This window comes from Protomyctophum bolini (genome assembly GCF_963924005.1).
Source record: "Protomyctophum bolini genome assembly, chromosome: 2".
In the NCBI taxonomy this organism is placed as follows: domain Eukaryota; kingdom Metazoa; phylum Chordata; class Actinopteri; order Myctophiformes; family Myctophidae; genus Protomyctophum; species Protomyctophum bolini.
In genome coordinates, this window is record NC_137863.1 from 983525 (window position 1) to 1006572 (window position 23048).

General features: G+C 41.8%; 2 protein-coding genes across 5 annotated transcripts in view; both read right to left on the reverse strand.

Moving 5' to 3' along the window:
• The window catches only part of hps5 (HPS5 biogenesis of lysosomal organelles complex 2 subunit 2), a 36103-nt gene extending 29576 nt beyond the window's left edge, over window positions 1-6527 (reverse strand). For all 4 annotated transcript variants that reach the window (XM_080784969.1, XM_080784970.1, XM_080784972.1 and 1 more), the window contains exon 1: window positions 6387-6527. The gene's annotated coding sequence lies outside the window, so the exon portion shown is untranslated. The remainder of the gene's footprint in view (window positions 1-6386) is intronic.
• A 4514-nt stretch (window positions 6528-11041) lies between these two features.
• gtf2h1 (general transcription factor IIH, polypeptide 1) overlaps window positions 11042-23048 on the reverse strand; it is a 58277-nt gene continuing 46270 nt past the window's right edge. The window contains exons 11-15 of the mRNA XM_080780173.1: window positions 21351-21468; window positions 20463-20553; window positions 18472-18587; window positions 16619-16711; window positions 11042-12230 (exon numbers count right to left, since the gene is read on the reverse strand). Coding sequence (XP_080636299.1) covers window positions 12144-12230; window positions 16619-16711; window positions 18472-18587; window positions 20463-20553; window positions 21351-21468 — 505 coding nt within the window. The 3' untranslated portion in view covers window positions 11042-12143. The remainder of the gene's footprint in view (window positions 12231-16618; window positions 16712-18471; window positions 18588-20462; window positions 20554-21350; window positions 21469-23048) is intronic.

A 23048-nucleotide genomic window follows, 5' to 3' on the forward strand; every position in this document is an offset into this window, starting at 1 on the left:
TAGTTTACTGTCTCTCTGCATTCTATGATCCTATAGTTTACTGTCTCTCTGCATTCTATGATCCTATAGTTTACTGTCTCTCTGCATTCTATGATCCTATAGTTTACTGTCTCTCTGCATTATATGATCCTATAGTTTACTGTCTCCCTGCATTCTATGATCCTATAGTTTACTGTCTCTCTGCATTCTATGATCCTATAGTTTACTGTCTCTCTGCATTCTATGATCCTATAGTTTACTGTCTCTCTGCATTCTATGATCCTATAGTTTACTGTCTGTCTGCATTCTATGATCCTATAGTTTACTGTCTCTCTGCATTCTATGATCCTATAGTTTACTGTCTCTCTGCATTCTATGATCCTATAGTTTACTGTCTCTCTGCATTATATGATCCTATAGTTTACTGTCTCTCTGCATTCTATGATCCTATAGTTTACTGTCTCTCTGCATTCTATGATCCTATAGTTTACTGTCTCTCTGCATTCTATGATCCTATAGTTTACTGTCTGTCTGCATTCTATGATCCTATAGTTTACTGTCTCTCTGCATTCTATGATCCTATAGTTTACTGTCTGTCTGCATTCTATGATCCTATAGTTTACTGTCTCCCTGCATTCTATGATCCTATAGTTTACTGTCTCTGCATTCTATGATCCTATAGTTTACTGTCTCTCTGCACTCTGTGATCCTATAGTTTACTGTCTCTCTGCATTCTATGATCCTATAGTTTACTGTCTCCCTGCATTCTATGATCCTATAGTTTACTGTCTCTCTGCATTCTATGATCCTATAGTTTACTGTCTCTCTGCATTCTATGATCCTATAGTTTACTGTCTCTCTGCATTCTATGATCCTATAGTTTACTGTCTCTCTGCATTCTATGATCCTATAGTTTACTGTCTCTCTGCATCTATGATCCTATAGTTTACTGTCTCTCTGCATCTATGATCCTATAGTTTACTGTCTCTCTGCATTCTATGATCCTATAGTTTACTGTCTCCCTGCATTCTATGATCCTATAGTTTACTGTCTCTCTGCATTCTATGATCCTATAGTTTACTGTCTCTCTGCATTCTATGATCCTATAGTTTACTGTCTCCCTGCATTCTATGATCCTATAGTTTACTGTCTCTCTGCATTCTATGATCCTATAGTTTACTGTCTCTCTGCATTCTATGATCCTATAGTTTACTGTCTCTCTGCATTCTATGATCCTATAGTTTACTGTCTCTCTGCATTCTGTGATCCTATAGTTTACTGTCTCTCTGCATTCTATGATCCTATAGTTTACTGTCTCTCTGCATTCTATGATCCTATAGTTTACTGTCTCTCTCCATTCTATGATCCTATAGTTTACTGTCTCTCTGCATTCTATGATCCTATAGTTTACTGTCTCTCTGCATTCTATGATCCTATAGTTTACTGTCTGTCTGCATTCTATGATCCTATAGTTTACTGTCTCTCTGCATTCTATGATCCTATAGTTTACTGTCTCTCTGCATTCTATGATCCTATAGTTTACTGTCTCTCTGCATTATATGATCCTATAGTTTACTGTCTCCCTGCATTCTATGATCCTATAGTTTACTGTCTCTCTGCATTCTGTGATCCTATAGTTTACTGTCTCTCTGCATTCTATGATCCTATAGTTTACTGTCTCCCTGCATTCTATGATCCTATAGTTTACTGTCTCTCTGCATTCTATGATCCTATAGTTTACTGTCTCTCTGCATTCTATGATCCTATAGTTTACTGTCTCTCTGCATTCTATGATCCTATAGTTTACTGTCTCTCTGCATTCTATGATCCTATAGTTTACTGTCTCTCTGCATTCTATGATCCTATAGTTTACTGTCTCTCTGCATTCTATGATCCTATAGTTTACTGTCTCTCTGCATTCTATGATCCTATAGTTTACTGTCTCTCTGCATTCTATGATCCTATAGTTTACTGTCTCTCTGCATTCTATGATCCTATAGTTTACTGTCTCTCTGCATTCTATGATCCTATAGTTTACTGTCTCTCTGCATTCTATGATCCTATAGTTTACTGTCTCTCTGCATTCTATGATCCTATAGTTTACTGTCTCTCTGCATTCTATGATCCTATAGTTTACTGTCTCTCTGCATTCTATGATCCTATAGTTTACTGTCTCTCTGCATTCTATGATCCTATAGTTTACTGTCTCCCTGCATTCTATGATCCTATAGTTTACTGTCTCTCTGCATTCTATGATCCTATAGTTTACTGTCTCTCTGCATTCTATGATCCTATAGTTTACTGTCTCCCTGCATTCTATGATCCTATAGTTTACTGTCTCTCTGCATTCTATGATCCTATAGTTTACTGTCTCTCTGCATTCTATGATCCTATAGTTTACTGTCTCTCTGCATTCTATGATCCTATAGTTTACTGTCTCTCTGCATTCTATGATCCTATAGTTTACTGTCTCTCTGCATTCTATGATCCTATAGTTTACTGTCTCTCTGCATTCTATGATCCTATAGTTTACTGTCTCTCTGCATTCTATGATCCTATAGTTTACTGTCTCTCTGCATTCTATGATCCTATAGTTTACTGTCTCTCTGCATTCTATGATCCTATAGTTTACTGTCTCTCTGCATTCTATGATCCTATAGTTTACTGTCTCTCTGCATTATATGATCCTATAGTTTACTGTCTCTCTGCATTCTATGATCCTATAGTTTACTGTCTCTCTGCATTCTATGATCCTATAGTTTACTGTCTCTCTGCATTCTATGATCCTATAGTTTACTGTCTCTCTGCATTCTGTGATCCTATAGTTTACTGAGACACTACACTGTCTCTCTGCAGACAGACAGACAGACAGACAGACAGACAGACAGACAGACAGACAGACAGACAGACAGACAGACAGACAGACAGACAGACAGACAGACAGACAGACAGGTATCATATGACCGGTCTGCACGCTGCAAATTGATCGTCCATGACTCCGGAGACGTTAACCCATTAAGTCCCGAGGCTGAGTCTACACAGGCATTCTAAATCAAACCATTCCGTGGCCAAGACTCCAAATAATGTATATCATTTGACAGCAACCAGGCATACTGTACACTGTCTACTGTACATGCCCAGAGCACATTTAGACAACAAGGCTTTACACAGAAATTATGTCCAGCAAAGTTTCAACATTCATAAAATGACATTAGGATGTATATATTATATACCCATTCTGGGCGGGAACCCCTTTTGGTGTTTTTTTTAAGCAGATCTACAAGCTCTGCTATTTTACGAGCTTGTAGATCTGCTACTTTTGAGAAATCGTGAAAATGTGGCCGGAAATCTTTGAATATATTCTTTCAGAGCGAACGTTTTTAACTCGATCTATTTGCAAGCATTTGTTTTTTTTCCACAAACATTGACGAAGACATTATTGGTTAATAATCAGACCAGTGTGTGTCCAGTGGAAACCTCGTATGAATCTGATCTCAGGTCAGAATGGGTTAATCAGACCAGTGTGTGTCCAGTGGAAACCTTGTATGAATCTGATCTCAGGTCAGAATGGGTTAATCAGACCAGTGTGTGTCCAGTGGAAACCTCGTATGAATCTGATCTCAGGTCAGAATGGGTTAATCAGACCAGTGTGTGTCCAGTGGAAACCTCGTATGAATCTGATCTCAGGTCAGAATGGGTTAAGGATTTTGTTTCCCCTCATTATGCAGAATAAATAAAAAGTTGTTGACATAACGTAAAGGGTTAAAGCCACACTGTCCGTCCACTGATTGGATGAGAAGCTCTACTGGTGTCTGGAATGAGTCAATATCCTCGCCTGGGCGGGTGGGAAAAGCCAACAACACCACAGCTCAACATTCCAAGCCTGCATGTCACTCTCTGCTGCACTAGTGGACAAGAGATCCACTAAAAGTAATTTTACAATAAGCTGCATGCTGAAAATAGCCGATCTACAAGCTCACAACGTTTCAGCAAGTGAAAAAAACTAAACAGTCATTACGACGGCATCAAGGCCCGCCAAAATACATTTTGTTAAAAAATCTTATGATATTTAGAGACAACTAAAACTAGACTAAACACTAAAACATTCCAGGTGACTAAAATGTGACTAAAACTAAATTAAAACTATTCAAGAGACTAAGACTAAAACAAAACAATTGCTGCCAAAAACAACACTTCAGCCCTTCAGAGGTTCCCACTGGACACACACTGGTCTGATTAACTCATGCTGACCTGAGATCAGTCTCTTGAAGATTTATCTTCTTCCTGCTAAGATTTATCTTCTTCCTGCTAAGATTTATCTTCTTCCTGCTAAGATTTATCTTCTTCCTGCTAAGATTTATCTTCTTCCTGCTAAGATTTATCTTCTTCCTGCTCCTTTTCTTTTCAGTTTTGGAATATGTAAAAAAAAATATATATATATGTAAAATGAATATGTAAAAACCAAACTGAAATGAAATAAATAATTATGAAAATGAAAAATGAAAAAAGATTCATACGAGGTTCCACTGGACACACACTGGTCTGATTAACCCATTCTGACCTGAGATCAGATTCATACAAGGTTTCCACTGGACACACACTGGTCTGATTAACCCATTCTGACCTGAGATCAGATTCATACGAGGTTTCCACTAGGACACACACTGGTCTGATTAACCCATTCTGACCTAAGATCAGATTCTAAAAAAATGTCAGTCGTTCGATTTTAAAAAAAATAGCAGATCTACAAGCTCATAGCGCGCCACTCGGTGGCGCGCTATGAGCTTGTAGATCTGCTATTTTTTCAATAGCTAAAGCATAACATGATGCTAACACCAAAATGAGTTCCCGTTCAGAATGGGTTAAGGACCCCCACAGTGACAATAAGTAGCCTGTGGACCCCCATTTGAAAAGACATGCCAGGGACCCCCCCATGAGAGAAGATGTGTGCGGCTCTACCAGTGCTTTTCAAGGACCCCTGGGGGTCCCCGGGTCCCTTCAAGGACCCTTTCAAGGACCCCTGGGGGTCCCCGGGTCCCTTCAAGGACCCTTTCAAGGACCCCTGGGGGCCCCCAGATCCCTTCAAGGACCCCTGGGGGTCGCCGGGGATCCCCCTTTTGAGAAGCACTGCTGTAGATGCGTTGTGAGCTTGTAGATCTGCTGTAGACACTTCAAGCAATCGTGCCAGTATTCAAATTAAATGATTTGTCATACAGAGAACAGAGCGAACGCTTTTTAACTCCAGGGGTCCCTGGAACTACATATTTTCAGATGGGGGTCCGCGGACAAATACACATCATTCTGGGGGTCCTTGACATGAAAAAGGTTGAGAACCACTGATATATATATATATATATATATATAATATATATAGAAACATGTTTTTTTTTTAAAGAAAACTGTCAGGATTTAGAAGACATCTTTGTAGAATCGTTCTCAGGTCTAAATGTGTTAAAATAGATTTTTATGCCATTTAATACTTAATACTTAATACTTAATACTTTGAATTCATTGTAACGTCGTAGTATTTATAGTTTTAATTAGTTTGAATCATCATCATCTCACACGCACGCGCGCGCACGCACACACACACACACACACACACACACACACACACACACAAACCTAAGCCAATTTAATTTCCAACTGTTTCTCTTCATTTTGACACAAAAGCTCCGGGTTTCTCACGCTAATAATAAAGACCCTCTGAGTTGAAACTACTTGCAGAGTAAAGGATGATTGATTGATTGACAGATTGACTGACAGACTGACTGACAGGTCGCCATTCATTCAGTGCCTTTTAACAACATCACGAGACTACCAGTCTGCTGACGGGGGAGTTACACAGACACCGGTGTCCTGTCAAATTATGTTACTACAGGGGTCGCTCTTATTGTTATTATTATACATGCATCAAACGGGACACACGGTGACGCATTAAAGCAAATTAAAATATGTAAGCTTTATTTACACATCATTAAGTTAAGAAGTGTAGAAAATATTATGTTACCATTTATTGATTTATTCCCCCACCTTAAACGACCAACCGTTTGGGGGTGACTGAATTACACAGGTCACAGCGTTGCGTGTAACATTGAAAGTTAAAGTTAAAGTTTCCGGGTTTGTTTTTCTCGCTGCAAAAAACTACCAACTTTACGTCACTAAAACAGTCCAGTTACACTGAGGTCGACGTCATAATATTATGAATTATAATAATAAAACGATCAACTTTATGTCACTACAAAGTAAACAACACTGAGGTCGAGGTAATAATACATATAAACAATCAACTTTATGGCACTACAAACAACACAATTGTTATTATTATTAGTAAGAAACAACAATAATAATACTAGCTCATGAAGTGCGCTAAACGTTATTGCAGCATTTCTCCCTTCCTTCCTTACCTCTGAGCGGTTTGTGAACTAAACCGTTGTAGACTTCATAAGATCCTTAATGTCCATGGTTGTGTGCGTGTTCATAAAGCCGTGGTTGTGTTTATGTGTCCGTGCGTGTGTTTATAAACCCATGGTAGTTGGTGTGTGTGTGTGTGTCTTTACTCTGTTCCAGTGTGAAATGAAGTGAAGTGTGACAAACCTCTGCTCGCAGTGTGCTCTGTGTGTGTGTGTGTGTGTGTGTGTCATTCACTGTGTTGCCAGCATTTAGGGAAGCGAAAGAAACAAGCGGACCAGGTCTATGAAAAACTAGCCCAAGAGAAGCAACTACAGGAACTTTATATAGGCTCGGTTTATCACTTTGATATCTGGGAAATGGTGTGTGTGTGTGTGTGTGTGTGTGTGTGTGTGTGTGTGTGTGTGTGTGTTATGTGTGTGCGTTTGTGTGTGCGTGTGCGTGTGTGTGTTGTGGGAGGGTCATTCACTGTGTTGCCAGAATTTAGGGAAGAGAAAGAAAGAAGCGGACCAGGTCTATGAAAAACTAGCCCAAGAGAAGCACACACACACACACACGCGTGTGTGTGTGTGAGTGCGTACGTGCGTGCGTGCGTGCGTGACGTAGCCTATACTGTACATACTGTCTGTAAGACGCCTGAGGCGAGAAGCGACATCGCCCGAAAGGGTGACGTCGCTTGCCCGTGTGACGGCAGACTGCTGGGTGAGCGCTGGCGCTTTGGCATGGGGCGGGTCAGATAAACATATGGAATGAATTCTGTACTGGCCATATATGGAGCGTGTCTTCAGTGTACAGGGTTTGATGAGGTCAGATCAACATTATGGAACTTTGTGGCAGGCCGGTCTAGAGTTTAAATGGACAGGTATCAGTCAACAGGCCCGTCTAGAGTTTAAATGGACAGGTATCAGTCAACAGGCCCGTCTAGAGTTTAAATGGACAGGTATCAGTCAACAGGCCCGTCTAGAGAGTTTAAATGGACAGGTATCAGTCAACAGGCCCATCTATAGAGTTTAAATGGACAGGTATCAGTCAACAGGCCCGTCTAGAGAGTTTAAATGGACAGGTATCAGTCAACAGGCCCGTCTAGAGAGTTTAAATGGACAGGTATCAGTCAACAGGCCCGTCTAGAGAGTTTAAATGGACAGGTATCAGTCAACAGGCCCATCTATAGAGTTTAAATGGACAGGTATCAGTCAACAGGCCCGTCTAGAGAGTTTAAATGGACAGGTGTCAGTCAACAGGCCCGTCTAGAGAGTTTAAATGGACAGGTGTCAGTCAACAGGCCCGTCTAGAGTTTAAATGGACAGGTGTCAGTCAACAGGCCCGTCTAGAGTTTAAATGGACAGGTGTCAGTCAACAGGCCCGTCTAGAGTTTAAATGGACAGGTGTCAGTCAACAGGCCCGTCTAGAGTTTAAGGAATTTGTCCTTTTTTGTGGACAAAATCTTATCCAACGACAACAAAACATTCTTTAGTTTTGGCTCTGAGGGGCTAAATGTCATCAAACGGTGGTTCCGTGGCTCAAATGGTGAATAAATGATGAACCTCGATTGAGAAAACCACTGCTTTATAGAGACTGCGTATTTAGTCCTAAAGTGGTACGACCCATTAGAGTAACACTATATTGTAAAGTGGTACGACCCCATTAGACATCCATTAGGATGTTTCAATCGATTGAAAGCTGATATCTGTTCAGACTAGAGGCTGCGTCCTCCATCCTGGAAGTCACCCTACAGACAGCAGATACAGCAGATAACCCTTCTATCCTCCTCTGTGATCTGAGGTCTCCCAACAGACAGCAGATATACAGCAGATAACCCTTCTATCCTCCTATCTGCTCTGAAAACAGGGACGTAGTTAGAGAGTGTTAGACAGGCAGTAAAGAGGGCACTTTTGGACAAAAAATAGCAGATCTACAAGCTCAGAGATTGTAGATCAGCTATTTGCGGTGCGCAACCCAGAACTCTTTATGAGATGCGGTCGGTGTGTAACGACATTGGATTTAAATTAGAAACCAATTTGTTCAACGCCAAAAAATGCTGGGAGGAGAGGAGTGGCATTTCTTTCACCATGTAGTAAACGCTGCATTCGTGGTCTGGAGAGGGTTAGTTGTTTTACAGACGGGTAAAAGGGCAGTTGTTTTACAGACGGGTAAAAGGGCAGTTGTTTTACAGACGGGTAAAATAGCAGATAGCTGATTGTTGATTTTTTTTCAATAGCTAAATTATGACATGTTTAAAACACCAAAAGGGGTTCCCGGCCCGCCCAGAATGGGTTAAGATTAAGATACAGCGGAGAGAGAGAGAGAATCACTGTGAACGTTCCACTTTATTCACACGTTTCACATCTTCTTCAGTGCAGACAGGAGGAGGTTGCAGATGATCACATCACATCCACAGCCAGTCCGGGGACCCCCAGGGGTCCCTGAGGGAGTTCCAGGGGGTCCCCAGATACATGGTAGTTGACAGGAGGAGGTTGCATATGATCACATCACATCCACAACCAGTGCTTCGGAGGCCCCACTTGTACTTGGTAGTTCACATCACATACACACCCCATGAAGCCTTGGATACAGGGAGGATTTTAGTATTATTTATTGTCGTTTTTTTTTTTGTAGCACCTGCCCTGTAGCCTCAAAGACCTTCCAGGCGTATGCAAGGGATCATTTTACATAATTTATATTCTCTGCACTCTTTAGTGTACAGACATGGCTTCATTAGATAATGTTCAACGGTTAGGTTCTGAGTTTACGTAGGATTAGATGTTCTACTGTTAGGTTCTGATCTTACGTAGGATTCATGATAACTATTTTTGATGCATTACCATGTTTTTGTTCTTGCTTACTGTAAATCGCTCTGGATTAAGAGCGTCAGATAAATGCCTAAACTGTGAATGGTCGTATTCCTAAGCCAATAATTTGTCTCAGGAAAATGCAAAAAAATACCTGAACAAAACAACCTCCGTGAATTCAAGGCCTCACGGTGTGTGTGTGTGATTGGCTGGCTCGGTCTAAGCCAATTATGGGAGACCAGGCTTCACGATGTGTGTGTGATTGGCTGGCTCGGTCTAAGCCAATGGGAGGCCAGGCTTCACGATGTGTGTGTGATTGAAAGAAACGTTTAACACGATTGGCTGGCCTATACGGCCAATGGGACGCTATAAAGCCTGCCGTCCTCTCCCCCCACCGAATAGCAGATCTACAAGCTCACGACGCGGCACGAAAATGTACAAAACGTTAAAACGTTTGAGTTTGAGATCCACTCTCGTTCCGACGCTGGCCCCTCCGCATTGAGAAACAGCTCCTAAAACATTTGACACTTTTGGCTGTTGAAAAACAGCTTCTAACCATTATTTGACACTTTTGGTTGTTCCTAAAACTCCTAAAACATTGGTATATAGTCTTTTACTGGCCTAAAATATTGTCTACATACAGTCATGAATCCGCTGACCGGCGGTCAGTATTGGGGCAATTTATTTTATAGGGGTTTCTTGTGCAAAAGGAGAGTTTGACATGTTAGCCAGCCATAGGATGTTAATGGTAGGGTCACAAGAAATCCCTATACAAAAAATGCCCAATACTAAGAGCACCGAAGTCCTGACGTAACTCGCTCATCCCTTCCATTCCCCTGGTTTGCGGAAGTAATTTCTCTATGGAGAATAACATGGGTCGATCTTAATATCGTCTACTATAAGCGTATCCAAAAATAAACAAGCTGTCTCGGCGTTATTGTCAGGGAGGTGTCTCTGTATCGTTTGCTACAGTCAGTCACTCATATATGATACAGTCTGCTTCTAGTGAAAATCTAACTAATTCAGCAGCAGTAACATTAGCGTTTTCTCTCAGTCAGTTGATTCTTCATATCCATATGAGTGAAGCGGCCGGGGTGTTTTTCAAACACTGTTCTCATATGAGGCGATCTAAAATCGCCTCAATGGGGATTTCAATGCATTCATGAATGTATGTATATATATAGACAATATTTTAGGCCAATAAATTGGACTGAACAGAGTTGTCGTAACTCTGTCTTACTCTATTGTGTGGCTGTCTGTAACAGGGGCAGTCAGACAGATATCTTGTGAAGCCACTGAGGAAATCGGGATTTCCCTTAAAGTTCATATAATGGCCTGTTGTGGCGCTGTCTGTCACTGGACCCAGAAAAACCCATAGCCCCATAGAGATCCATGTATTTGGGCCCAACTTCACCTAGACTGTATTACCTTAATAAACATGGTCATGAATACTTTCTGCTTCCAGTCACTAGTTTAAAGTCTCATTTCTAATGTCATAATATTCTTTTTGGAAAATGATGGTCCCATTTATAAAATAAATTACCATAAAGTCGCGTATGTTCTGAGGGGCGTGGCTACCGTTACAGTCTATGATCGGGATCCCCCCACCCACTCGAGTCAAAATAAAAACCAACAGAGAAGAAGGGGGGAAGTCCCGCCTCGTTGTCTGGGCCAGCCAATGGGCCAGCTGGGCCCAAACGGATCTAGAAAGATGGCGATGTACAATTCAAGGACTGACAGGCTTCATTTTACGTTCATGTTAGACCCGGAGAACGCTTTGTCCATATTTTTTACAGTCTATGCTCTGTATACACCACACTACCTCAGTACCCTCTGTGTCCAGAGGAGGGTGCCGTTTCCACTTTGGTCATATTTATCACCTTTTTTATTTTATCATACAAAATAAAATAAAATAAAGTCCCATTCGACTGTTAACAAACAACAACAACGACAACTACGTTGTCCAATCATCATTCAGATCCTGACGGAGAAAATGCAACAAAAAAAAAGCAGGAGAAAAGAAAAGAAGTTAGAAACTAATTTACAAAGTGTGAGTGAGATGGTCTTTTTTTTTTTTAAGTCTCTGTTGTTGAAACATCATCTCCATCGTCAGGTTGTTGTTCTCAACGTTCTCCGTCTGTGAGTCTGTCTGTCTCTGTGTGTCTGTGTGTCTCTGTCTGTGTGTCTGTGTGTCTCTGTCTGTGTGTCTCTGTGTGTCTCTGTCTGTGTGTCTGTGTGTCTGTGTGTCTCTGTGTGTCTGTGTGTCTCTGTCTGTCTGTCTCTATGTCCGTCTGTCTGTCTCTATGTCTGTCTGTCTGTCTCTATGTCCGTCTGTCTCTATGTCTGTCTGTCTGTCTCTATGTCCGTCTGTCTGTCTCTATGTCTGTCTGTCTGTCTCTATGTCCGTCTGTCTGTCTCTATGTCTGTCTGTCTGTCTCTATGTCCGTCTGTCTGTCTCTATGTCTGTCTGTCTGTCTCTATGTCCGTCTGTCTGTCTCTATGTCTGTCTGTCTGTCTCTATGTCCGTCTGTCTGTCTCTATGTCTGTCTGTCTGTCTCTATGTCCGTCTGTCTGTCTCTATGTCTGTCTGTCTGTCTCTATGTCCGTCTGTCTGTCTCTATGTCCGTCTGTCTGTCTCTATGTCTGTCTGTCTGTCTCTATGTCCGTCCTCTCTGTGTGTGTCTGTCTCTATGTCCGTCTGTCTCTGTGTCTGTCTGTCCCTATGTCTGTCTGTCTCTATGTCTGTGTGTCTCTATGTCTGTCTGTCTCTGTCTGTGTGTCTCTATGTCTGTCTGTCTCTGTCTGTGTGACTCTGTCTGTCTGTCTCTATGTCCGTCCTCTCTGTGTGTGTCTGTCTCTATGTCCGTCTGTCTCTGTGTCTGTCTGTCTGTCCCTATGTCTGTCTGTCTCTATGTCCGTCCTCTCTCTTCATACGGTTTCGCGTCTCGTCTCGTCTTCACGTCTTCATGTTTTTCGTAACATGCGGCGGTTCTGCCAGCTCTGGAACTTCCTGTAGGCCACCTGGATCATGTCGTCTAGATGTCCCGTCAGCTGGAAAAACATTCACATCTTTAACTCTGAATAAAATACTACAGAACAACATTAACATGTTCATTAAATACTACAGAACAACATTAACATGTTCATTAAATACTACAGAACAACATTAACATGTTCATTAAATACTACAGAACAACATTAACATGTTCTTTAAATACTACAGAACAACATTAACATGTTAATTAACTCTGAATAAAATACTACAGAACAACATTAACATGTTCATTAAATACTACAGAACAACATTAACATGTTCATTAAATACTACAGAACAACATTAACATGTTCATTAAATACTACAGAACAACATTAACATGTTCTTTAAATACTACAGAACAACATTAACATGTTCATTAAATACTACAGAACAACATTAACATGTTCATTAAATACTACAGAACAACATTAACATGTTCATTAAATACTACAGAACAACATTAACATGTTCTTTAAATACTACAGAACAACATTAACATGTTCTTTAAATACTACAGAACAACATTAACATGTTCTTTAAATACTACAGAACAACATTAACATGTTCATTAAATACTACAGAACAACATTAACATGTTCATTAAATACTACAGAACAACATTAACATGTTCTTTAAATATTACAGAACAACATTAACATGTTCATTAAATACTACAGAACAACATTAACATGTTCTTTAAATACTACAGAACAACATTAACATGTTCATTAAATACTACAGAACAACATTAACATGTTCATTAAATACTACAGAACAACATTAACATGTTCATTAAATACTACAGAACAACATTAACATGTTCTTTAAATACTACAGAACAACATTAACATGTTCTTTAAATACTACAGAACAACATTAACATGTTCATTAAATACTACAGAACATCAACATGTTCTTTAAATACTACAGACCAACATTAACATGTTCATTAAATACTACAGAACAACATTAACATGTTCATTAAATACTACAGAACAACATTAACATGTTCTTGAAATACTACAGAACAACATTAACATGTTCATTAAATACTACAGAACAACATTAACATGTTCATTAAATACTACAGAACAACATTAACATGTTGTTTAAATACTACAGAACAACATTAACATGTTGTTTAAATACTACAGAACAACATTAACATGTTCTTTAAATACTACAGAACAACATTAACAATAACATGTTCTTTAAATACTACAGAACAACATTAACATGTTCATTAAATACTACAGAACAACATTAACATGTTCTTTAAATACTACAGAACAACATCAACATGTTCTTTAAATACTACAGAACAACATTAACATGTTAATTAACTCTCAATAAAATACTACAGAACAACATTAACATGTTCTTTAAATACTACAGAACAACATTAACATGTTCATTAAATACTACAGAACATTGACATATTCTTTAACTCTAAATAAAATAATACAGAACAACATTAACATGTTCATTAAATACTACAGAACAACATTAATATTAGAATGCCACATTGGCCAGGAAGGATGAGAAGCACCCTAATAATGTATACGTTTGATTGTTCCGTCTATTTTCACCACTGAGCTCATTTCTAATTGACCGGCAGCTGTCAATCTGACTCCATGCTTAAATATACCACTGTCAGCAAAAGGTGTAACTATTTGCGTTGTTCTCGTCTTAGGACTATTAGAATAGCGTGTCCGGCTCCTTTGCGTAACTCCAACCTTAGAAGGACATGTTGGATAAAGAATCCACCATTCCTGAATAAAGTGCCTGGTGCTGGGAGTCTGGTGCAACGCACAGGTCCTGGGCCTGGTGAGAGCAGGAGTGGACCTGGTGAGACGTAGGAGGGGCCCGGACAGGTGTCAACCCACAGAGCCTAGTCCTTCCATGTGCCAGAATGGTACCTCCCAGTCCCGGCAGAGTAGTTCAGGAGGAATGGATTGTGTGGCCCTGGTTTTTCCCTAATGGGACTTATCGAGGGTAGCTACTGGGACGTAAGTCGGGACTTGATCACTCCCGGCTGGGTCACCTGAGTGAGGGGTATGATGTTGCGAGACCCGAAACCCAGATGACCGTGGGATACATCACTGAGGATACGTCCCAGGCGCATCCATTTATGTATGTATTTTGTTATAGATAAACCATCCGTTACTGAATGTCTATTTGCTGTTGTAACTGAAGATGTGCGGGGGGGATAAATGGGATGATTTCATTGATGCCGAGGAGAGAAGTGGAACGCAGTAATGCGACCACTTGGCTGTACCGACTGAGAACTCTGAATAAAGATGACGATGCCTGAATCTTGATGCTGGAGTCCTGTTTCTGATGCTTTCTTCTGCTTGTCAATATTGAGACCATTCATTAAAATATTATATTACTGGAACATTACGTACTCGTACACACAGACTTATGTTAGTGTTCAGATATCGTGGTTTACACACAGACTTACGTTAGTGTTCAGATATCGTGGTCTACACACAGACTTACGTTAGTGTTCAGATATCGTGGTCTACACACAGACTTACGTTAGTGTTCAGATATCGTGGTCTACACACAGACTTACGTTGGTGTTCAGATATCGTGGTCTACACACAGACTTACGTTAGTGTTCAGATATCGTGGTTTACACACAGACTTACGTTGGTGTTCAGATATCGTGGTCTACACACAGACTTACGTTGGTGTTCAGATATCGTGGTCTACACACAGACTTACGTTAGTGTTCAGATATCGTGGTCTACACACAGACTTACGTTGGTGTTCAGATATCGTGGTTTACACACAGACTTACGTTGGTGTTCAGATATCGTGGTTTACACACAGACTTACGTTAGTGTTCAGATATCGTGGTTTACACACAGACTTACGTTGGTGTTCAGATATCGTGGTCTACACACAGACTTACGTTAGTGTTCAGATATCGTGGTCTACACACAGACTTACGTTAGTGTTCAGATATCGTGGTTTACACACAGACTTACGTTAGTGTTCAGATATCGTGGTCTACACACAGACTTACGTTAGTGTTCAGATATCGTGGTTTACACACAGACTTACACTAGTGTTCAGATATCGTGGTTTACACACAGACTTACGTTGGTTTTCAGATATCGTGGTCTACACACAGACTTACGTTAGTGTTCAGATATCGTGGTCTACACACAGACTTACGTTAGTGTTCAGATATCGTGGTCTACAAACAGACTTACGTTGGTGTTCAGATATCATGGTCTACACACAGACTTACGTTGGTGTTCAGATATCATGGTCTACACACAGACTTACGTTAGTGTTCAGATATCGTGGTTTACACACAGACTTACGTTAGTGTTCAGATATCGTGGTCTACACACAGACTTACGTTAGTGTTCAGATATCGTGGTCTACACACAGACTTACACTAGTGTTCAGATATCGTGGTCTACACACAGACTTACACTAGTGTTCAGATATCGTGGTTTACACACAGACTTACGTTAGTGTTCAGATATCGTGGTCTACACACAGACTTACGTTGGTGTTCAGATATCGTGGTCTACACACAGACTTACGTTGGTGTTCAGATATCGTGGTCTACACACAGACTTACGTTAGTGTTCAGATATCGTGGTCTACACACAGACTTACGTTAGTGTTCAGATATCGTGGTCTACACACAGACTTACGTTAGTGTTCAGATATCGTGGTCTACACACAGACTTACGTTAGTGTTCAGATATCGTGGTCTACACACAGACTTACGTTGGTGTTCAGATATCGTGGTTTACACACAGACTTACGTTGGTGTTCAGATATCGTGGTCTACACACAGACTTACGTTAGTGTTCAGATATCGTGGTCTACACACAGACTTACGTTAGTGTTCAGATATCATGGTCTACACACAGACTTACGTTGGTGTTCAGATATCATGGTCTACACACAGACTTACGTTGGTGTTCAGATATCGTGGTTTACACACAGACTTACGTTAGTGTTCAGATATCGTGGTCTACACACAGACTTACGTTAGTGTTCAGATATCGTGGTCTACACACAGACTTACGTTAGTGTTCAGATATCGTGGTCTACACACAGACTTACGTTGGTGTTCAGATATCGTGGTCTACACACAGACTTACGTTGGTGTTCAGATATCGTGGTCTACACACAGACTTACGTTGGTGTTCAGATATCGTGGTCTACACACAGACTTACGTTGGTGTTCAGATATCGTGGTTTACACACAGACTTACGTTGGTGTTCAGATATCGTGGTTTACACACAGACTTACGTTGGTGATCAGATATCGTGGTCTACACACAGACTTACGTTAGTGTTCAGATATCGTGGTTTACACACAGACTTACGTTGGTGTTCAGATATTGTGGTCTACACACAGACTTACGTTGGTGTTCAGATATTGCCGTTGAACTTTGACCTGGAACGGAAGCATCTTGGAGGCCTGAAACCTCTCCAGGTTGGTCCTCATCTTCACCACCTGACACCAAGGAAGAAAACATGAATAAATAAATGGTGCATTTATATGGCAAATTGAAGCTGAATGTCCTCGTTTTATTCACTACTTTTAAAAAGACTCTTAACTGACCTCACACTAGAGGAAGGCATCATGCACCTGCTTTTTGTAATATTTGGTTATAAGCAGAGTTGGGGTCCGTTACTCATAAAAGTAAGGCACTACATATTACATATTACATACTTTTGAAAAAAGTATTAATTTATTACTCCCTGGAGAAAGTAACTAGTTACATTACTCGTTACATTACTTTTGCGTTACTCCATAAATTGCCTGTCGCATTGTCACATAATTTACCACTTAACAAATCTTTATAATCCTAATAAGGACACAAGATCTTTCTTTATGCTCTTTACCAGGTTGTGGAGGAATAAAACAAAAAACGGTCTAGTGCAGTGGTTCTCTTGACCTTGTAAAACTTTTTATATGCAAACTTCTAATCAATTCTTCAATCAATCAAATCAAATATATTCAAATAAGAATAATGAGACTGAGAGAAATCAGTAGCCTATATGTTCACAGTGCTTTAGGATCCCTTTCTTTATGATGTGGAGTTCCCTGCTCCATTCTCATTAAATGTAGTTTTTCATGTCGGCATATTTGGTTTATTCATGATCTCTGCAATTAACTAACCCATTCTACAACAAACAAGACCCTCCCAGCTGGCAGTGTTGCCAGGTTTTGGAAGAGAAACAAGCAGCCATGTCTATGAAAACAAGCCCAAAAGAAGCTTTACTAGGCTATTATAAAACAAGCCCAAAGTCGCTTATAATAAGCGGACATGGCAACACCCTAACTGCTCCGTCTCTGTGACAGTGGGAGACTGGCTCGCTGTGAGCAGTGCTGCTGCGGAGATTTTAATACCGAGACGACGTAAATGACAGTTATGACACAAGCACTGTAGGCTATCACAAAAAAAACGGACAATTATGTGTCCGGCCAGAGGTTGAGGTGGGAGGAGGACAGGTGGGTCTAAAACAGGACGTCTGGCCACCCTACGAGTCTACGACAGTAGCGAAAAGTGCTGTGCTGCTGCTGATGTGACACCGGTTTGACATGTTCTATTCCGCGACTCCAGCGCACCATTACTGTTCATGTTCAACTCATCTCCGTTGTGTGCATTAGTCCAAAGCAACACTGCTGAAAGCAGCCACATGACACAATTAAGTAACGAGTAAGTGCAGCGCTAAAGCGACCAGTAACTGTAGTGTGATTATCAATTTTGGAGGAGTAGTGTCGTTATATTACTCGCTACCGACCAAAGTAGTGTCAGAACAGTAACGAGATTTTCCGTTACTCGTTACACCCAACTCTGCTTATAAGGTTTTGTTTCTGTGTGTATATGTGCTTGTGTATTATATTTGTTGTACTGTGTGTCCATGTCATGTATGTGAAATCATTGCTGTAAATGTTCTTGTTTGTATACAGGGCAATTGTTTAAGGGGAATCAATTGGATTCCCCTGAAATAAAGGTTTCAATCAAAAGAATAGCGCTGTTATTATAGAATATTTTTTAGTACGATAATAAACATTAGACTTATCTTCACCAGCTGACATGAATGAATACAACGATACAATATATCCCTGCTCTGTCCTCTAGGAAAGGAGACATACCTCGTGTCCTCTAGGAAAGGAGACGTACCTCATCCTCTAGGAAAGGAGACATACCTCGTGTCCTCTAGGAAAGGAGACGTACCCCGTGTCCTCTAGGAAAGGAGACGTACCTTGTCCTCTAGGAAAGGAGTGTTGACAGGGAAACAGGACCAGAAGTGTCTCAGCAGTTCTCCTACAGCCGTGTAGAGATGTTTCAGTTCCTCCTGGATCTCCTGAGGAACCATCTCTACGGAAATAACATGTTTAATGTTTAATAATAAAACATACTCTCTCCCCATGCCTTCGGCCTGGTGGAGACAACTAAACATACTCTCTCCCCGTGCCTTCGGCCTGGTGGAGACAATAAAACATACTCTCTCCCCATGCCTTCAGCCTGGTGGAGACAATAAAACATACTCTCTCTCCCCATGCCTTCGGCCTGGTGGAGACAACTAAACATACTCTCTCCCCATGCCTTCAGCCTGGTGGAGACAATAAAACATACTCTCTCTCCCCATGCCTTCGGCCTGGTGGAGACAACTAAACATACTGTCTCCCCATGCCTTCAGCCTGGTGGAGACAACTAAACATACTCTCTCCCCATGCCTTCGGCCTGGTGGAGACAATAAAACATACTCTCTCCCCGTGCCTTCGGCCCGGTGGAGACAATAAAACATACTCTCTCCCCGTGCCTTCGGCCTGGTGGAGACAATAAAACATACTCTCTCTCCCCATGCCTTCGGCCTGGTGGAGACAACTAAACATACTCTCTCCCCGTGCCTTCGGCCTGGTGGAGACAACTAAACACACTCTCTCCCTGTGCCTTCGGCCTGGTGCAGACAACTAAAAATACTCTCTCCCCGTGCCTTCGGCCTGGTGGAGACAATAAAACATACTCTCTCCCCATGCCTTCGGCCTGGTGGAGACAATAAAACATACTCTCTCCCCATGCCTTCGGCCTGGTGGAGACAATAAAACATACTCTCTCTCCCCATGCCTTCGGCCTGGTGGAGACAACTAAACATACTCTCTCCCCGTGCCTTCGGCCTGGTGGAGACAACTAAACACACTCTCTCCCCGTGCCTTCGGCCTGGTGCAGACAACTAAAAATACTCTCTCCCCATGCCTTCGGCCTGGTGGAGACAATAAAACATACTCTCTCCCCATGCCTTGGGCCTGGTGGAGACAATAAAACATACTCTCTCCCCATGCCTTCGGCCTGGTGGAGACAACTAAACATACTCTCTCCCCGTGCCTTCGGCCTGGTGGAGACAACTAAAAATACTCTCTCCCCATGCCTTCGGCCTGGTGGAGACAATAAAATATACTCTCTCCCCGTGCCTTCGGCCTGGTGGAGACAATAAAACATACTCTCTCCCCGTGCCTTCGGCCTGGTGGAGACAATAAAACATGCTCTCTCCCCATGCCTTCGGCCTGGTGGAGACAATAAAACATACTCTCTCCCCATGCCTTCGGCCTAGTGGAGACAATAAAACATACTCTCTCCCCATGCCTTCGGCCTGGTGGAGACAATAAAACATACTCTCTCCCCATGCCTTCGGCCTGGTGGAGACAATAAAACACTCTCTCCCCTTGCCTTCGGCCTGGTGGAGACAATAAAACATACTCTCTCCCCATGCCTTGGGCCTGGTGGAGACAATAAAACATACTCTCTCCCCATGCCTTCGGCCTGGTGGAGACAATAAAACATACTCTCTCCCCATGCCTTTGGCCTGGTGGAGACAATAAAACATACTCTCTCCCCGTGCCTTCGGCCTGGTGGAGACAATAAAACATACTCTCTCCCCATGCCTTGGGCCTGGTGGAGACAACAAAACATACTCTCTCCCCATGCCTTCGGCCTGGTGGAGACAATAAAACATACTCTCTCCCCATGCCTTCGGCCTGGTGGAGACCACTAAACATACTCTCTCCCCGTGCCTTGGGCCTGGTTGAGACTATTATAAAAGAGTAAGACCTAAGAGCAGGCACTAGAGACAGATAATTCATCACATTCAGTAGTAGCGACGTCAGCTAAAGTACATTAGTGGTCAATCTGTGCAAAGAGACAAGGACAGCTTGAAGCCACTAAATGCCTAAATGGTCGAACTGGAATACTTACGGTTTATGGCTTGCTGCGTTCCCGCCTGCATGAGAGCGCCCCCTGGCGACAGCGCTACGATGGCAGACGTGGCTATGCTGCTGGTCAACACCTGAGCACAGGACACCAAACTCTGCATCACAACTTAAATCTACAGGCAGGCATTTATACAGGACACCAAACTCTGCATCACACCTTAATCTACAGGCAGGAATTTATACAGGACACCAAACTCTGTGTAGTGGGTCAGTACCATAGACTGTAAAAAATATGGACAAAGCGTTCCCCGGGTCTAACATGAACGTAAAATGAAGCCTGTCAGTCCTTGCAATGGAAGTCGCCATCTTTCTAGATCCGTTTTGGCCCAGCTGGCCCATTGGCTGGCCCAGACAACGAGACGGGACTTCCCCCCTTCTTCTTCGTTGGTTGTTATTTTGACTCGAGTGGGTGGGGGATCCCGTTCATAGACTGTAACGGTAGCCACGCCCCTCAGAACATGCGCGACTTTATGGTCATTATTTTTATAAATGGGACCATAATTTTCCAAAAAGAATATTATGACATTAGAAATGAGACTTTAAACTAGTGACTGGAAGCAGAAAGTATTCATGACCATGTTTATTAAGGTAATACAGTCTAGGTGAAGTTGGGCCCAAATACATGGACTTCTATGGGGCTATGGGTTTTCTGGGTCCAATGACAGCGCCACAACAGGCCATATATATTCATTTCCTCAGTGGCTTCACAAAATATCTGTCTGACTGCCCCCCTGGTCAGTACCTGGGTCAGGTGGGGGGTGTAGTGGGTCAGGTGGGGGGTGTAGTGGGTCAGTACCTGGGTCAGGTGGGGGGTGTAGTGGGTCAGTACCTGGGTCAGGTGGGGGGTGTACTGTGTGTAGTGGGTCAGTACCTGGGTCAGGTGGGGCGTGTACTGGTCCATCTCGTGGTGAATGAAGCTCACAGAGCTGATGATGTCCTGACTGCTGCGGTAGTGTTGAGACAGCAGAGGGACGGGCCCGTGGGAATACCTTCAACGAGGGGAAGAAAAGACAATCAATCAATCAATCAATCAATCAAAACTTTATTTGTATATGAATGAATGAATGAAACTTTATTGACAGCCGTAGCCAGTAGATGACAGACAACAATTCAAAACATACGAAACAGTTACACATAAATACATAGGTTCATAAAACTCTAAAACTCTCGTAAAAAAAAGAAGAAAAATCTATAAGAGGCACTCGTACCAATGTTTCCACATCAAGGAGCGGTATCTAAGAGTGCTAAACCTGGGATTAGTCAACATCATAATCACATTATTAAAGGAGAATTCCATACTAAAAGGCTTTCTTACCTTTATTTGTAGTTGTTACGTCCCCACCAAAGAGGTCCAGGTGTTATTTTGTGCAAAAGCTCCTTATTGGCTATTTCCCTACCATAAGCCCTCAATGAATTGCATTGAATTGAATGGGGCTATGGGGTGTTGTGCTAATTCGCTTATTTCCATCGCTCAAAGTTATAATTTCTTTGTATATATCCTCTCTTCATAATGTAAATAATATCCCAAGTGGCACACTTTACTACTTCTTTCGATGGAAATAAGCGAACTAGAATAACACCCCATAGCCTCATTCAATTCCCATTCAATGCAATGCAATTCATTGAGGGCTTATGGTAGGGGAAATAGCCAATAAGGAGCTTTTGCACAGAAATAACACCTGGACCTCTTTGGTGGGTACGTAACAACTACAAAGAACGATAAGAAAGCATTCTAGCATGGAATTCTCCTTTAAGTGACCCATCAAGTCTGCTTTTAAAGCTGAACATGAGGTTTCTCAAGAGAGCCTGGAAGGTGGTTCGACCAGAGTCGCAGAAGAGCTGACTAGCACTGCCACCCCTAACCCCTAAACTAACCCCTAACCCCTAACCCCTAGGCTTCTTCAGGAGAACCCTGAGAGCATCATTATAAGCCACCTTTAGCTTGCGCAGACTCTCTTTTAGCATATTTCATACAGCAAGTGCAACTCAATGTGCTTCACAGTTTACAAATATAAAAACATTAAAGGAGATGGAAAAACAAAGAAGAAAAATAAAGAAAACATTTAAGAAAAACATTATAGATAAACATAAACAAGGATAATGATATGAGCTATAAATTAAACGCAATGTTAAAAAGGTATATGTCTTAAGGTTTCTTTTTAAAATGTCTGTGGATTCAGCGAGCCGCAGGTCAACTGGCAGGCTGTTCCACATTACAGGACCATGTAAAAGGCTAAAGGCTGCTTCTCCATGCCTTTTAGTCTTAGGTCTAGTCTTATAGGAACCTCTAAGAGAGAAGTTCCCGAGGATCTAAGAGCTCTTCCAGGCACGTACCCAGGGAGCATTTCAGGACAGATATGTAGGTGCATTACCATGGATAGATTTAAAATCACACACGTGTGAACTGAGTGGTGCAATTCCCCCCCCCCCCCCTCTCTCTCTCTCTCTCTCTCTCTCATTACACAGCACTACCCCTCCCTCTGTTTCTGCCGCCCCCTACTGGTATAAATCAGTAACATACTCAGGCTCATGTGCACAGGTACACACACACACACACACAGGTAGGTAC